This window comes from Muntiacus reevesi, chromosome 17, assembly GCF_963930625.1.
Source record: "Muntiacus reevesi chromosome 17, mMunRee1.1, whole genome shotgun sequence".
In the NCBI taxonomy this organism is placed as follows: Eukaryota; Metazoa; Chordata; class Mammalia; order Artiodactyla; family Cervidae; genus Muntiacus; species Muntiacus reevesi.
The window spans coordinates 42618903-42637089 of NC_089265.1; the positions used below are offsets into that span (position 1 = coordinate 42618903).

The following is an 18187-nucleotide window of genomic DNA, read 5'->3' on the forward strand; positions in this document are numbered from 1 at the left end:
ATAAAAATACCATAACTTGTTTTATCAGTTCAGCTGATAATTGGGTTGTTTCCAGTTTGGGGGTATTATGAACAAAGCTGTTGTGAACATTTCTGTGTAGTTTTTCTTGGTCAATCTGTTTTCATTTTTCTTGAGTAAACACACAGGTGTAGAATTGTTGGGCTGTGTGGTAAATGTATGTCTATCTTTGTAAGAACTGCTAAATGGTTTTCTGAAGTAGATGGGGAATAAGTATATTTAATTTAAAATGTGTGGACAGTTCCTTTATTAAAGGGCTTTAACTTACTTCTCTATCAGTAACCCTCCACCTACAACATGTTGCTCTAATTTTTACCAGTCTGATGGGACTGAGTCCAGATCTCATTGTTACTTTAAGTTGGAGTTCCTGATTGATAGAGGTGGTACCAGCATTTTGGGGAAAACTTTACAGAAAATTCTAATATGCAGCTAGGGTAGAGAACTGTAGTACTAGTGGATGATGGGAGGAAGAAGAAGATCTTCTATTTTTATATTTAAAGTTGCTCAGTTGTGTCCGACTCTTTGTGACCCCATGAACTAAGTCCATGGAATTCTCCAGGCCAGAATACTGGAGTGGGTAGCCTATCCCTTCTCCAGGGGATCTTGCTAACCTAGGAATTGAACCAGGGTCTCCTGCATGGCAGGGGGATTCTTTACCAACTGAGCTATCAGCGAAGCTAAAAATCTGACGCTTGTAGTTTGTTTCCTCCTGCCACTTAAGAGAGAGAGAAAAGATGTCTGACACTTGCAGCCTGTTTCCTCCATTGGGAGACCCCTAGCCTTCCTACCATGGACGGCAAAGCCTGGTGGGCTGCCGTCTGTGGGGTCGCACAGAGTCTGATGCGACTTAGCAGCAGCAGCAGCCTTCCTACCTATTACCCTCTCATTTCCCCCTTTCCTTTTAGGAGAATTATGTTGCCTAGGGAAAGGTACATCATCCCTAAATCGTTGAGGCAACATATTCTCCTAACCCTCACACTGAGGGTCTCTGATCCAGGAGCCCCAAGTAGTAGTTGGAGGAAGCTGCCGCAGCGGCAGGAATTTGAGCAACCATTTGTAACTTAAAAGCCTTTATGGGGATAGAAACAAATCCAGTCACACAGTTACAGAAAAAGGCAGCAAACAGCAAAAGCAGAACCATCTGCAAAGTTAAAAGTCACATTATGTCTACAGTTAAGGCCCAAAGTGTTGCAGCAGTCCATTTTAGGATTGTTAGGTGTCATCAGATGAAGACGAGGCATCACATATGATTGTTGCTGTCAAAGGTATTTGCGGACTTATAGAAAGTGTGAAAGATGGATGGTTTTCATTTAAGAATGGGGAGATTCTTTTTTTTTTCCCATTTATTTTTATTAGTTGGAGGCTAATTACTTTACAATATTGTAGTGTTTTTTGTCATACATTGACATGAATCAGCCATGGATTTACAGATTCTTAAGAGATGGAAGAGAAGTTCGAATAGATTTTCAGAAATATTGCGCAGAGATGGGATTAAGAAGGCAGGAGAAGGATTAAAAACAGGAAGAACAAGGAACACAAAATGCATGGTTGCCTAGAACCATTTTGTACAGAGCCTAAGGGCTTTCCTGTATTCACTGGGCAAGGTGATAGATATTCACTGTTGTTTGAATAATGATTAACTTTCAGATACTATCTCTTATTTAAAGAAATTAATTCTCACTTATCTGGAAAAATTTTGCCATCCAAACTGGCTCACCCCAAAAGTTTCAGATAGCTGAGGTTTCTGTATATTTGGATGTCCGGGGTTGTGTGAATTACTCAAGCATCTGTACAGCCCACACAGGACTGGTTTGCCTCTTAATATAAAGCCTTGGGTCAAGAATGGACTCATGTAGGAAGGGAGTACTTTGTAAGATGACACCTAATGTTACCTGAGGGAGGTAAACTAGGTAAGATCTTGAGGCTTACACAGCTCTCATTAATGGAAATTGCACTGTGACCTGTTGAGAAACATGAGCTTGGTTCCTGCTTGGGGAGGGAGGGTCTTGTGTACATGAACAGAATGGAGATGTGAGAAGAATGAATAATCTCTATTAGCTGCTGCTTTGTTATACTAAATTATGCTGTTAGTATTAAAAGAGGAAGTTCTCAGCCAGAGACATTCAAGGAGGAAGCCCATTGGGAGTAATATTTACCTTCTGAATTTAGCCTGGTGTAAGGATATTATTAACTGTGGAAGAGGGCCAAGAGAAAGTCAGCCATCCCTGAGGGGAAAGAATAGTTCCCACCTGCCGAGGGAAATCCTGTGTGAATGGCCACAGTAATTTTCCTTTAAAAGGAAGAGTCTCTTATAGATATTGACAGCAGGATGTACCTTCAAAACTGTGAGACAATGAAAGAAACATTCAAATACGAACAGCTTTGTGCCTGTGTGTGTGGAGTTTTGGATCTAGGTGTGGGGACATTGCTGAGGTAACAATTTCTGTGGATAAACCAGGAAAAGACAGAAGCCAAGTGGCTGTGAACTGATCCATTATGGAGTCCATGGAGGTAACTTTAGTTGTAATTTTTTTAATCAGAGGCAGAACTTATATCAAAATCAGCATCAGTGTTTAATACAGTAAGGCCTCCCTTTCAATATGATTTAAGGGCAAGGAATAAAAAGCGTTCTAGGACCCATGGAGTTGTAGAAGAGGCAAAGCTAATCTCTCTCTCTGTCTCTGCTGCACTTTGTGGCATGTGGAGATTTGGTTCCCCGACCAGGGATTGAACCCACAACCCCTGTAGTGAAAGTGTGCAGTCTTCACCACTGGACCACCAGGGAAGTTCCCAAGACAAAACTAATCTAAATATAAAAAATATCCAAGCAGTGGTTGCCTTTAGGAGGGTGTGGGCACAGATCAATGGGGAAGGGGCATGAAGGATTTTCTCTGGTGATAGGATCTTCTGTATGTTATTAAGTGTTTGGGTTACAGAGGTATAGGCATGACTCAAAGTTCCTTGAATGATATGCTTATGATTTGTGTATGTAAATTTTGTGTGTGTACATAGATTTCAGCCCAAAAGAAAAACAAACCAAAACCAAAAAACGCATAATCCAGTGGTACAAATTTCTCCCTTTGGCTTCCTAGTCAACTTGCATTAGAAGGAACTAAGGTTCCCCCTTGGGCTTCCCAGGTGGTGCTAGTGGTAAAGAACCTGCCTGCCAGTGCGAGAGATGTAACAGAAACTGGTTCTGTCCCTGGGTGGGGAATATATCCTGGAGGAGGGCATGGCAACCCACTCCAGTATGCTTGCCTGAAGAATCCCAAGGGCAGTGGAGCCTGGCAGGCTGTAGTCCGTGGGGTTGCAAAGAGTCAGACACAGCTGATGTGACTTAGCACACAGCATGAGTTTCCTCCTAATTTGGAAAATACCATGAAATTTGCCACTAGGATTAGACAGTAAGAATCTTAATTATAAAAAAGACTTTTTTTCTGTTAAGTAACTAAAATGGTTTTATGTTAAGTAACTAAAAAGCAGAGACATTACTTTGCCAACAAAGATCCGTCTAGTCAAAGCTATGGTTTTTCCAGTAGTCATGTATGGATGTGAGAGTTAGACTATAAAGAAAGCTGAGCACCAAAGAATTGATGCTTTTGAACTGTGGTGTTGGAGAAGACTCTTGAGAGTCCTTTGAACTACAAGGAGATCCAACCAGTCCATCCTAAAGGAAATCAGTCCTGAATATTCATTGGAAGGACTGATGCTGAAGCTGAAGCTCTAATACTTTGGCCACCTGATGCGAAGAATGGACTCATTGGAAAAGACCCTGATGCTGGGAAAGATTGAAGGCGGACGGAGTAGGGGACGACAGAGGATGAGATTGTTGGATGGCATCACCGACTCGATGGACATAAGTTTGAGCAAGCTCTGGGAGTTGGTGATAGACAGGGAAGCCTGGTGTGCTGCAGTCCTTGGGGTCGCAAAAAGTTGGACACAACTGAGCAACTGAACTGAACCTGAACTAAAACATTGTAGACATTCAGTCATTCTTAAAGATGCCTGAAAAATTTTGCTGCTAGAGAAGTCAAAACTACCTCTGTAATTTAACAAGTATGAAAGAGGTGTGGCCTTTCTTTTTAGCCAAAATGATACAGCCAACTTTAACAGCTCAAGCTGCAGAGTAAGTATAAATGCAGCTCTGCTCCCAAATTATGGGTCTTATTAGCCCAGTTCAGCTGATAAGTATGTTCCCAACCTGACTCAATAGAAACTTGGAAAAGTGACCAAAAGTTTGCAAAACATCTCACTAAAAATACATGAGATTACTCATCAGTGGTGTTATCACTTCAGATATCACACAGCTTGTGCAAGAATCTGTGAACATATTAAGATGTGAACCAAGAGATCTCTCTAAGCCTACGTGGTTTAGGGCTACTGTTCACCACACAGACCCTGAGCTCATTCCAGGCACACAGCAGACTGAACTTTCTTGCCTTCTTGGGTAAGTAGAACCATATGATTTGTTTTGGAAATGAAATTGAGTTCTTGCGATGAGTGTCATTTCTAAGAAGATTTAAGCTAGGGTGACCAGAAGTAGCAAATCTAAATCTAAAGTAGCAAATCTAAAGCAAATCTAAATCTAAAGGCACCCAGTTAAATTTGACTTTCAAATAAACAGCTAATGGTTTTTGTTTTTTTTTTTACTGTAAACTTAACTTGTGCAATATTTGGGGCATACTGGCTCTAAGGAATGATCTGTTTATCTGAATTCAAATTTCACTGAGCATCTTGCCTTTTACCTTGTAACCCTGCTTTAATAAGTGTCAGTGTACAATTCATCAGGTGCTCTCCATGTCTCTAGCATAGTGATCCTCAGTCCTCAGATAGTGGATGCTCCATCACCCTTGGACCCCACGGCTGACCTGCAGTGGACATATAGCATAGTCAAGAAATAACCTTGGTTGATGAAGCCACTGAAATTTGGGGGCTGGTTGTTAACTTCAGCATACCTAACCTATCCTGACTGCTGTAGACTTTGCCTGACCCTGAACCCAGCCATAACTCATTCTGTGATGTTGCTGCTCCAATGGTGTGGCCTGTGCATTTTTACTTAATAATTAAATTACTGTTCTGCCTTTTCCCCTTAAGGTGGACTTAGGTGAAGGCAAGATTTGCTTCTGTTGTGAAGAATTTCAGCCAGCCAAATGCACAGACAAAGAAAATGCCTTGAAACTCTTCCCGGTTCAACCTTGTAGTGCTGTTCACCTTCTCCTCAAGGTATCTGGAATGGATTCCACCCCCAGCCAGTAAACACACCACAGAGACCCTGAGGAGGGCAAAGCTCCCTGAAATATTCCTCTTCTGTTACCTCCTTCAAATAATGCTCCTAACAGCAGATATGAGTGACTCCTTATCAGTGACCCAAGGACAGAATTGAGAGCAGAAGGGACCACAGGTTATGTATTGTTGCCTCTTTAGTTATCAATAGATGGCTTATTTATGTTCAGAATTATAAGCTAGTAAAAAAGGTAAAGGAGCCTAAATACATACACATGCATATGTGTATGTGTATAAATCTACACATACATATACACATATGCACACCTAACATCCCACTATGTGGCTACACATACATGACGTAGTTTAAGCAGAACCTCTGAGTGCATGCCCATTTGTCACCGTTCTGATGCTCCTTTGTTGACCTAAATGACCTTGTGGGCTACTGAATGTTGCTGTTGTAAGACGCTTAGGCTAAGGAGATGTATTGGCCAAAAAATGAAGGAGAAATTCAAGACACTACCTCTTGTTTAATAGGCTGCAACTACTAAGCCAAAGATATGAAAAACAAATGAAACCAGCTGAAAAGAAATACTAGAGAAATGGATAAAAAATCCTGTCCTCACTTAAGGTCTGTTAGTCCAGTGAGTGACACGATCAGTTGGTAAACCCTGAGATGCTGGCTTTTGGATGGTCCCTCACTGATGGCTTCTTTTAGATCTGAGTTTTGGGTTTATTTTTCGTGGGGAAGAGGAATCTCTAAGCAAAGAGAAGCTGCCAGCTCTCGGAGTTTATGGAGGCTGTAAAAATGGCCTTCTTTCTTTGGCTTCTGGATTTTTGGTAGCTGAGTCACCCCCAAACTTTCTGAGCCAAGACTTTGCTTGGGGAAAGCCCCACTAAGAAGCCAGGACTGTAGCAACAGAAACTTTTGGATTTGGCTTTGCTGCTATTTTGAGGCCTGTGTTTAGAGGAGAGAAGTCCTGTTTACACTCGGGCTGGCCTGCTCCCTGTGTTGTCCTAGTTGGTTCCCCGGGCAGCTCTGCCAGGGGTGCCTGAAATAGAATCTGTGGCCACCAGTGAAGGAGCATGTTGTCCTGGTGGGAAGCTGCGGGAGCATGGAGGCTGGGGCTCACTATCACTGGGCACACCAACTTTAGAAGGGAAATCCAGTACCTTCCTGGAAGAGACGTTTCCAGACAGGATTCTGATGCAAAAAGAAATACGGTAATATCATGTCTACCCGGGACAAGAAGCTTCCAAGATAAGCGTTTAAAATTAAGAAGTACACACTGTTGTGTGACAGTCTTATTAATAGGCAGCGTTTGTTTGGCACCTAGCATGAGCCAAACGCCATGTAAGTCCTTTACGTGCATTTTCACATTAGTATTGGCCTCCTAGGATAGTGTTGTTATCATATTTTGAAAGTTTTTATGTTGCATTCTGGTCATCAGTTTTGAGATACTCAGATGCATCATTGTTTCCTGGTTCCAGAAAGTCCTTTTCACCCTGTGTGCCTTGAATGCCCTGACCACCACCGTCTGCTTGGTGGCAGCTGCCCTTCGCTACCTCCAGATCTTTGCAGCCAGAAGATCCTGCGTCGTAAGTCCATACAAGGTGGCAGCCTTTCGGTGACGCCGCTGAGCCCACCCTCAGATCTTTTTGTGTCATCTGTTGCCTTTCGCCCTGAGCCTTTGTAGCGAAGGTTGTTGACTAACAGATGCTGTTTAATTAGGATGAATCCCAGATTTCTGCAGAAGAAGTGGAGGAACACAGACGCATCCCAGACCCTGATGACTTCGTGCCACCAGCGCCTCCCCCTTCCTATTTTGCCACGTTTTACTCGTGCACGCCCCGGATGAACCGCAGGTATCCTTAGAACTCCTACCCATCCTCTCAGGTTTGAGGCTCAAGGGTCAGAACTCACGGCATGAGCTCTGACTTCTCTCCAGAATCTAGACATTGTTATTTTCCAGGATCTTCTGTTTTTTGTTTTTTTTTCTTCTCTCCTTTTTGGTCTGACAAATTGCATGAAACCAAAGTCAAGTCAAGCCTTGACCTAAGAATATCGTTTTTCAATTTCAATTAGCTTCCCAGGAAAACTGACACCCAGTGAGATAACTACTGTAATTTGACATGATTGAGAACTGCTGTTACCCTGGAAACACTCTCATTTGGGCCAAATCGATATTCATTGTAACACCATCAGCAGGTCTTGAAATCATGAAATTCTTCCCAGCCTTTAAAAAAAGATTAATTATTAATCACATCCCCTTGGTCTAGGAAAAAAAAAAAGACACCGTGTTTACGTTCCTTTTCAAATTCTAGCTCAAAATTTTATCGTCTGTTTCTTAAATCTTTAAAATCATCGTTTGTAGAACAAAATGCCACATGCATTCATCTGGTTGTTAGCCACTTGTAGAATTGTACCTTTCTAAAAAAAAAAAAATGACTTAATTTATTCATTCAACAAGCATTTAATTCACCCTCTGCTGCTTACTAGTCACTGTACTGGGTTTTTGATATTCAAAATGAGTCATACTGACTTCCTTCCCCTAACAAGGAGCTCACAGTCTAGGTCATTAAAACTGAGTGTTGAAAGGATTGTAATAGTACTCAGAAGGAGGTTTTGAGTGCAGGAGCGGGGCTCCCTAACCTGGCATGAAGGGTAGGCTGTGGAGAGATTGAAGGAAGAGTCAGCTCATTAGGGTTGGCCTCCTGTATGAAGTGATGCTCTTAGTCTGAATGTAAAGGACACCTATGTTAAAACTTCTAAAAGGAAAGCATAGAATCCTATAAGAATGACTAGTCCATTGCTAGCGACAGGGCCAGGAATATCTACTTTTAACCCTGAGGTACATGTGAAGAGTTGTCAAACAGATTTGGTGTTAGGCTTGCGGTTTTTGGAAATCCATTTTCTAGTGCTCAGGACAGCCACATGTGATTTTCAAAGAGGTCACTAGTGGCAGCTCCCACTCAGATGCTGTTCACCTTCTTTTCCATGATTTACCTTCCTGACTTTTCCTCAGAATCAAATCTAAACCCTGCTGCAGACCCTCCTCTGCTCACTGTCCTCAGTGGAAGCAGAGATGACCGCAAAGCTGGGGCGGGGGTGGTGTCAGCTGGCTGCCAGATGGCCCCAGGGGACAGCTCAGCCTCTCTGTTGTACAGGGCCTGGTGGACTGGGATTTCGAAACTTCAGGGGCCAGGATGACTTCTGTAGTCGTTTTGGAAACAAACCAAGAATTATGGAGGCCAGAGGGACATAGCAACAAAGCACATATTCTTTATGTACTATGGGACACATTTGCTAAAACCTTAGCCCAATGTCAGGCTGTCTGCAGAGGGCACGCTGAAGGACAGTGACGTGCCTGCTATTTCACGGGATGGGGAGAGAAATGCCCTCTTCATGGAGAATTCCTTGGCTCTCTGGGGTTGTGGGTGAGTGCTTGGTTGACCTAAGTGGAGGCGACAGACGGATTTAATTTCCTGCTGTGGCAGAAAGGGAAAGTGACTCATGTGGGTTTAGAAGTTGTGCTGACCTGTGGGATCTCTCACTCCAGCCTTCCCTTCTCTCTTGCCTTTCTCTTCTCTGCGCCTCCGTGGCATGCTTATCAGTGTGAGTCTTTGAGGATTTGGATGCATCTCTGGACTTGCCCGTCTGAGTCCTGAGCCACCCCCTGGCCAAATCTGAGTTGGAAGAAGACAGACAAACTTCTCATCAAGGGCTTTACCAACCAGAACTTCCTGAGAGGAACGTGGGGGAGGGGGTAAGGCAGAACACCCTTGAGATCTATAAAGTATATACCTGGAGCCCTAGCTCATAACTCCAATGGGCAAACACCCTCATTTTCAGAAATTCCACTAATATCTTTGTGCAGCCCACTTTTTTTTTAACCTTTTATGTATTTTTTTTTATAATTGAAGTTGACTTACAATATTATATTAGTTTTGGGTGGTGTTGTTGTTTAGTCACTAAATCACATCCAACTCTTTACGACCCTCTAGACTAGCCTGCCTTGGAGAAGGAAATGGCAACCCACTCCAGTATTCTTGCCTGGAAAATCCCATGGACAGAGAAGCCTGGTAGGCTACAGTCCACGGGGTCACAAAGAGTCGGACACGACTGAGCGACTTCCCTTTCGGACTAGCCTGCCAGGCTCCTTTGTCAATGGGATTTCCCAGGCAAGAATACCAGAGCGGGTTGCCATTTCCTCCTCCAGGGGATCTTCCCAACCCAGGGATCTAACCCGAGTCTTTTGTCTCCTGCATTGGCAGGCGGATTCTTTACCACTGAGCCACCAGGGAAGTCCATTTTCAGGTGTACAACATAGTGATTCAGTATTTTTTTTTCTTTTTATTTTAATTGGAGGCTAATTACTTTACAGTATTGTGGTGGTTTTGCCATACATTGACATGAATCAGCCATGGGTGTACATGTGTTCCCCATCCCGACCCTCCCTCCCACCTCCCTCCCCATCCCATCTCTCAGGGTCATGCCTGAATTCAGTATTTTTATAGCTTATACTCCATTTAAAGTTATTACAGAACAATGGCTATATTTCCCTGGGCTACACAATATATCCTGGTGCTTATTAATTTTATACATAGTACTTTGTATCTCTTAATCCCATGCCCCTGTCTCCCCCTGCCCCTTGCCCACTTTTCTTTTTAAAATGGCTAAATGTATTCACTTTTAGATACATATTCTCTCAGAGATATTTTTATATTTGACCAACTTTGCTAGATTCTCAGTATAAATCAACTTCATAGGCACTGGCTGTATAAACCCAATTGATAATTTTCTTTCTTATAAGCAGAGCTTCCCTAGTAGCTCAGACAGTAAAGTGTCTGCCTGCAATGCAGGAGACCCAGGTTCGATCCCTGGGTCTGGGAAGATCACCTGGAAAAGGAAATGGCAACCCACTCCAGTACTCTTGCTTGGAAAATCCCATGGCCAGAGGAGTCTGGTGGGCTACAGTCCATGGGCTCCCAAAGAGTCGGACACAACCGAGCAACTTCACTTTCTTATAAGCAGACAGGCAAGAATGTTTGCATTAATATTTCTACAAATAGTTATGCTAGGAATTTTCATGCAACAGAGGTTCCCCATTTTCTGTAAGGTTTTATGACCTCTCAGAAGAGGTTTATTTATTTAACTTCTATAAATACAACCATTTTACGCATTGGTATCTCCTTGAGAAAGGACTTCTTAGGTTACTGTCATAAACAGAAGCCTGATTGCAGTTAAGACTTCTATCCAAAGATGGTTATCTTCTTTGTGAATCACTTTGTCAGTACAGAAGGGGGCTGTGTATCCCCATCTCCTCAGAGAGCCCCCCAGTCTCAGAAATTGGCTTGAGCCAGGAGTCAAAAAGGAGTCTCGAGCCTATTTCATCAGTGTGGATCTAGCTGCACTGTGGGCATATTTCCCGCTAGAGAAAACTGAAAATGAGGGCATGGGAACCAGGTTGGCTTGGGCATTTCAGCCCATCCATTTTCTTTACAAATGAGTGTCAAAACCCAAGCTCAAGTGGAGCTGGACTGCACCAGGGCTGGACTCTGTGCTCAGCTGTTGTTGGGCTGAGTGCCCCTGCCTCACTTCCCACTCCCACACCCCTTCCAAAACATGCCCCATGGAAGGGCCACGCTTTCCCAGCACACAGAGGAGGATCATTCTTTGGCCTAGGTCATATTAGTTGCCTCATCAGCCTCGGATAAGTTCTCAGGTCCTATTTGTAGTATCAAAGCAGAACATATTTTACATGATCCTTTTGGGTTTCTTGTTCATCTTCAGATCTCATGGGCATGAAGCAGCAAAGGTTTCCTGGAGACTTGGAGATGAACTTGCATCAGCCCAGATTTTGGAGTCTCTTAAAAAGCTCACCCCTGGGTGGGTCTCTTAACCATTCGGAGCTCAGTTTCTTCATTCACCTGCCTTGTCACATGGCTCCGGAGCTTGTTATGAGATAATGGGCTAAAAAAAAAAAAATCTTTCTAAAAACAAAAGCTGAGACCATATTCTACCATTGTTACTTGCATGGTTTAAAATGTTCTTGGCATGTGTCTTACTCTTAAGAAACATTTAGCCCCTAATCTTTGTTGTTGTTATTTAGTCGCTTCAGTTGTGTCCGACTCTTTGCAACCCTGTGGGCTGTAGCCCTCCAGTCTCCTCTGTCCATGGGAATTCTCCAGGCAAGAATACTGGAGTGGGGTTGCCATTCCCTTCTCCAGGGGATCTTCCCAATTCAGGGCTCAAACCTGTGTCTCTTTTGTCTGCTGCATTGGCACGTGGGTTAGCCACTTAGGAAGCCCCAGCCCCTAATCTTACCCCGCCTTATCAGGTAGCAGTTATCTAAAAACACTCATTCTGAATAAAAGTTTGATCACCTTTCCCACATATAACAGGGTTTTGATTTCAGCCACTGTAGATTTCAGCCACCGTAATCCGTTTCATTTAGCAGCAGTCTCAATCCTGGCTGGGCCTTGGAACTCCTGGGAACACTGACAGCCTCCAGATACACAGCCCTGTCATAGGCAACTAGGGCAGAATTTCCAGAGGTAAGGCCTGGGGCATACCCAGTGTAGGGATGCTCCTAGGTGATTCTTCTCTACAGCTGGGCTGAGCACCTTAGGGCTGAGGAACAAAAGGTGTGGGAGAGAGCAGACCCATTTCCTTCTGTGGATCTTTATTTACCCAAAAGTGTACAAATGAAAAGTTGCTTAATAGGAAGGGAACTTAGCTTCTGCATCAACTCTAGCAGCATCTTCCATCTACATGAGGCTTTTCTGGTCATATAATAACCACCATAGAAGCCATTCATTTTGTGGTCCCCTCTCCCCACCCCCCACCCCCCTCCCCCGCCCCGCCCAGTTTTCCTTCTTGAAGAGATTCTGTAGTAGGTCAGATCTAAAGTGGAGCCTGTTCCTCCCGTTTCTTGGCCCTAAGCAAGCCCTCTCTTCTGTAGGATCACACAGGCAGCCACTGAACTGGAAATAGGAAAGAAACAGCATCAGAGCTAACAGACAAATGTGGGGGATGAACTTCCAGGCGAGGACTCCGCAGTGAAGAAACACATGGACACTTGGCTGAGGGGGGACTGACCGGGGTTTGTAAGTGCTAGAAAGATGCTCATGGGGTTACGCTAATTAAGGATTGAAGACTGGACCTCTGGACAGGAGTGCATGGGTCTCAGTGAGTAAGTCACGTTGCCTTGTTCATTGGTCAGGAAAGTCTCCAGTCAGGTCCAGGAAGAGTCTGGATACCTGGAGTCACTTGGTGCTTACAGTTCTTAAATGGCTTCGGCTGGAACAGAGAGTTGGTGTGAAACCCATGGGCAAGTCCTGCTCTAAGGGAGAAGAATATCCCTTTCTTGACAACTTTACCAGGACCCCTCCCAGCCAGGCCAGGGAGTGGCCATTCCTGCAGGATCTGCTCCTGGGATGTGCCCCGTGTTAGGCGCTGAGCCCACATGCACCCCAGCCTGGGGTGTCAGCGTGTGACCTTCTCCTTCCCTCTCAGGTGAAACAGGGCTGAGGGTCTTGCTTCTGACCCAACGATGCAGGAAAAAAGGGGAGCACTTTCTCATTTTTTTCATTCAGGCTACAGAAGTGTCATCCTTCTAAATCCCAGACTTCCTGAAGTTTTATTGTTAGGAAGACAGAATATCAGATCTTTTTCAAATTTTTTTTCTTCCACCAATTGCATTTTTGTAAATAGGCACAAATAAAACAATCTTAAATACAGAGAGCACCTTTATGAAAACAAAACAGTCCCCTGCAGGCAACTGGCTCTAGAATTTGTCTTTTCATCAATCTCGTTTAGTTTATGTCCATTATTGCATTTCAAGAGCATACGTTAAGCTTTTGCTATTGTCTCTTTTTTTCATTCTCCAACACTTCATGGTGTGAGTACAGGTTTTTTTTGTCTTCTCTTTTTTGTATTTTTTAAATTGTGATATAATTGGCATATAACATGATGTTAGTTTTAGGTGGACCTTGTAAATAGTGATTCAATACTTTATATATTGTGAAATGATCACCACAGTAGGTTTAGTTAACGTTCATCACTGCATATAATTACAAGTTTTTGTTTCTTGTCATGAAAACTTTTAAGACCTCTTCTTTTAGCAACTATCAAGTATACCATGCAGTGTTATTGACTCTGATCACCATGCCTTGAATTACATCCCCAGGACTTATTTACATGTTCTATAACTGGACGTTTTTATCACAATTGTAAACTTTCATGTATTTTTAACTGTTATTTTCAAATTTAGGTTCTTTGTTATCTATACAGCTTGTATATGTGTGTGTATGTTTGTGTAATTTTCTATGAATGCTGGCAGAAAATCTTGTGCATTTTTGGTTTTTATTTTTGATCTCAAAAGACAAAAGGCACAGTACCCAGCATGTAGCAAGCACTCCATCAGTGTTTGTTGAATGCCCACCTTTAGGAAGAGACTGATTCCTTCAGTGGCATGCTACTTTTTCTCTGAACTATGACATTGTTTGCTTTTGTGTGTGTGTGTTCATTGTTTCAAATATTTATTTAATAAATAGTGAGTTTCTACCATTAATCGGACATTAGGAAAACACAGGCAAGAAACTTTTGTCATGTACTAATGTTAAAAAAAAAAACCCAGTAAATAATTGAGTTTCCCTGAACCCTTAGTTTTGTTTTTTTTCTTGATTGAAATGAAATTCATATAACATGAAATTGACCATTTGGAAGAATACAATTCAATGGCATTTAGTACATTCACAATATGGTGCAACCATCAGCTCCATCTAGTTCTAAAGCATTTTCATCACCTACAAGGAGACCCTGTATCCGTTAAGCTGTCACCCCCATTCACTGCTTTCCCCAACCCCCTGGGCAACCACGAATTTGCTTTCTCTTTCTTACGGATTACTGTTCGCTTTTTACTAGTGGATTTAAAAGGAATGATGGTATTACATTTTCTATGTTGTCCCTTGCCTAAGAATTCCGGGCACTCCATCAGAGAGCAGCTTGTTTGATTATCCTCCTGCTCCTGGACCAGGAGGTTGTGGCATGGAGGGGCGAGGGGCTTTTCCCATTGTCAGTGGATAATGCCACAGTCAAAGGCCAGTATCTAGAGCCACCACCATCAACGAGCCAAAGCAAGCTTTCTGATGCCAAGATGCTCTTCCTAGGATGGTTGGTCCTGATGTTATTCCACTGCCACATATCTATGGAGCACGAATCAAAGGAGTGGAAGTGTTCTGTCCTCTGGACCCCCCACCTCCCTATGAAGCTGTGGTGAGCCAGACAGACCAGCAACAGGTACTGTCTGTGGAGTTTCTCTTTGGTACATTGATGGCAAGTAGGAAAAACAGTTGCAGAGATCAGGGTGGGAGAGGGACCGTGTCTTGTAGATGTTTGCAAGAAGTTCACTTTACTCCAGATGGTGGTTGAGTTGAATATCAACAAATAACCCTATTCCCCTGTGATGCAGGGATCTTCATTCCAAATGCCAGAAGGATCAGAAGCTGCCACCAGTCCACTGGAACCGATCTGCATCCCAGGGACTCAAGGTAATAAATATATTATTGCTGCCCAGACTCAAGATTCAGTAGATATTAATAATGGTCCATATGATATTTTGTTGGAGGTCAGATATTCTTGGAGCAGATGGTTCAAGCTACATTCCTTCTTCCAAATGTAAAAGCGTTATCAACTCCTTAGAGCTACGAGTAGGAGATAATATACGAACACAAATAAAGATATTGTTAGAATCTTTCATGAATAACCAGGCTATTTTCAGAAATGGATTTCAGAGTTTAATTTGGCATTCTTTTTTTAAAAATTTTTTATCTATTTTTTTAATACTCAAAACATTTTGTATTGGGGTACAGCCAATTAGCAATGTTTTGATAGTTTCAGGTGAACAACGAAGGGACTCAGCCATACATGTACATGTATCCTTTCTCCCCCAAACCCCCCTCCCACACAGGCTGGCACATAACCCTGAGCAGAGTTCCATGTGCTGTACAATAGGTCTTTGTTGGTTATCCATTTTAAATACAGCACATTTAAATACATGACCTTCCCAAAGTCCCTCGCTATCCCTTGCCCACTGACAGCGTAAGTTTGTTTTCTAAGTCAATGAGTCTATTTCTGTTTTGTGAGGAAGTTCATTTGTATCATTTCTTTTTTGATTCCACATAGAAGGGATGGCATATGCTATTTCTCCTTTTCTGTCTGACTTACTTCACTCAGTATGACACTCTCTGGGTCCATAATTTGACATTCTTTTATTTTTCTGATCTACGATTTCTTTTTTTCTCCCATTAAGATAAGATGAGCTCTTTTAAAGGGACAAAGAGAGTTTCGTTTATTGCAGAGTGATTCGCTCATTTGTAACCCAGGACCCAGGTCATGCTGCCTTCACATGTACTGAGTGCCAATTCCCAGTCCTCCATTAAATACTAGAGTCAGTTTACATTTATCCTTGTAGCTTAAGGGCACATTGTTACTGCTTTCTCTCTTTGGAGAGGTTTTAAATGACCCAGAGAATTGTCCACAGGACAAAATTGCAGATGGTGATAAATAATGGATTAACTCTTAGCTATTTTAGACAGAACTGATTTTTTCAGCAGCAACATTCGGAATAGGTTTCTGCTCTGTTCACCTTCCATCCTAAGTAGAATTATGAAGCAGGGTTCTATTTCCTAAGTATGTTTTTAATCCTTCCATTTCTTATAAAAAGTTTCCCAGAATACTACTCAGCCTCACAAATGACGGGATTTTGTTTTCCTGAGCAGCAGTCATCCAGTTCCAGAGTGGTTTGACTGATTCGTTTATTGACCACTAGCTCTTTCACGTGGCTTCCCAGGAGTCCCACAGCCCAGTCCGCAGACAGTTCCTCTGCCTGCGTTTGGCCTGCAGCCCCAGGGCAGCATCTCACCTGCACACCTCACCTGTGCTGGTATTCCCTTCCACCTCATCAGGCTCAGCCTGAACAGTCAGAAAGGGTAGATGGCCGGGAGCTTTCCGGTGCCACACCAGCATGCTTCCCTTGGAGAAGATCCTGAGCACCTTCAGGCATTTGGGCATGGCTTGTTTTTCTGCTCTTGGTTCTAAAGTTTTTTGTTTGCTAGTTTTAGGTGTGAAAGGATAGTTTGGGGAGGCAGCATTTCCCACAGTGCTGCCAAATAAAAATGTTCTGGGCCCACAGCCTAAGTAAATATCATTAACTGGACTACCTTTGTCCCAGCAGGTTGGGGTTCACAGGTGTTTCCTGCCCGATATTTGGAAGGCTCTAGCTGGTGAAATAATTTCTGTTTCTCCTCTTAAAAAAAAAAATCAGGTGGGGATATTCCTACCACACCTGGAGAAGAAAGTGCATCCATACCAACTCCCAACGCAAACCAGCTATACCCAGAGAGGAGCTGGAGAGCCCTCCGACCCCTGAGGACAAGATCCAAGAGTGATCCTGTGCTACATCATTCCGCCGAGAGAGGTGATGCCATCCCCCAGGCTCTCCGCAGGGCACTGTGGTTTCTTGTCTACAGATGCTGAGTGGCTCTGGCTACCCAAGGCTCTATGGTTCGAGAGAAAGCTTGGAGGGGGGCTAAGAGGTCTTGGGAAAATAACAAATTCTGCATGCATCTTAGGGATAGATATCCACCACATCTTTTCAGTCTGGTAGGGATTTTTCTTGTCAAGTGAGTATCAAGCATTTGGTTGCATGTGATACTATGTTGGTACCACATGAAGAAGGCAGTGAAACCTAGATCTGATTCCTTAGACGCTTAAAGTTTCGTGGGAACCAATATTCTGTCTCCAGGAAAAAGTCAAAGGGGTGTTATTTCTCCCCCTTCTTCTATAATTTGACACTAATTATCTTTTTATTGTGTGTGCGTAGATTATTTAAATCTGACCTTGCTCTAAGAACTTTGGGTAGAGTGAAAGTCACACTCCATCTCTCTCCCTTTCTGTTTTCAGTTTGTGTATAGATGGTATTCGAATAATTTTAAATTTTAATAATCAGAAATTTTTAAAAACTTGAAATAATCTTGAATCCTCTTTTCTGAATATATGACTACCTGAACATCTCCAAATACTTCTTCATTGTAGAAAGTTATTTTAAAAAATAAGGAAAGAAAGGAAGAAAATGAAAATCTTCTGTAATCCCAGTAACACAGGCTTCTTTCGGTGACCTGTTCTCTCCAGTGACCTGCGCTGTCTTCAAGCTCTGTGCAAATGCAGCTTTGCAAACCCTCTGGCCCCGCTCTGCCCTGGGCCCCACATCATCCCTAGTTGGGTTGCATCCCTCTGACAGCCTGTGTTGTTTGCCACAGCTCTGAACTGACCATGTGGAAGCCAGAGAGAACACTCCTCTTATCTCTCCAGTGGCTTCTGAGCCCCCCAGCAGGCCCCGGCAGCTCCCCAGACCTGTCTTCACCTTGGGATCCTCTGCCCCCCTGGCAAGCTGAGGACTCAAGATGGCCATCTGCAGTTTCCACAGGAACTGGCTGTCTGTGCAGCTTGGTCTGCACATCTTCCTAGAACCTGTTCCCCTTCTGCAGCGCTGCAGGGGTGAGGACTACACGTGCTCACCTGTTGGAGCCTCTGCGGTGGAAGGGACCAGGTCGCCTTCGAGTGACGGTGCAGTGCTGACTGTCTTCCTCACACATGAGTGTCTGTAGCGAGTGGTCCTGGAAGGCTCATGTCCCCTGTGTTGTGTACGTGGCAGCCAAGGAAGGTGGCTGCCAACCCCTGTTTAGAACTCCTCCTACCTTTCTCCAGAGGAAAAGGAATGCTCCCCTGCCTCTACCTGCTCTCCCAGTCCCTGCCTCCTTTCTTCCTTGAATATCTAAATTGCTACATATCAGACCTTCACAGACTGAAAACCTCCAGTGTTGCGTACAGTGAAGGCTGCTGACTGGCTTATGAACACGTGGAGGCCAGGCCTGACTTCGC

The 18187-nt window shown here is 43.4% G+C and overlaps 1 protein-coding gene across 2 annotated transcripts in view; it reads left to right on the forward strand.

Annotated features, from left to right (window-relative positions):
• Positions 1–18187, forward strand: part of ENTREP1 (endosomal transmembrane epsin interactor 1) — a 67857-nt gene that overhangs the window by 44302 nt on the left and 5368 nt on the right. For both annotated transcript variants that reach the window (XM_065907879.1, XM_065907880.1), the window contains exons 4-9: positions 5113–5241; positions 6733–6840; positions 6974–7107; positions 14416–14545; positions 14718–14796; positions 16572–16724. In XM_065907879.1, coding sequence (XP_065763951.1) covers positions 5113–5241; positions 6733–6840; positions 6974–7107; positions 14416–14545; positions 14718–14796; positions 16572–16724 — 733 coding nt within the window. The remainder of the gene's footprint in view (positions 1–5112; positions 5242–6732; positions 6841–6973; positions 7108–14415; positions 14546–14717; positions 14797–16571; positions 16725–18187) is intronic.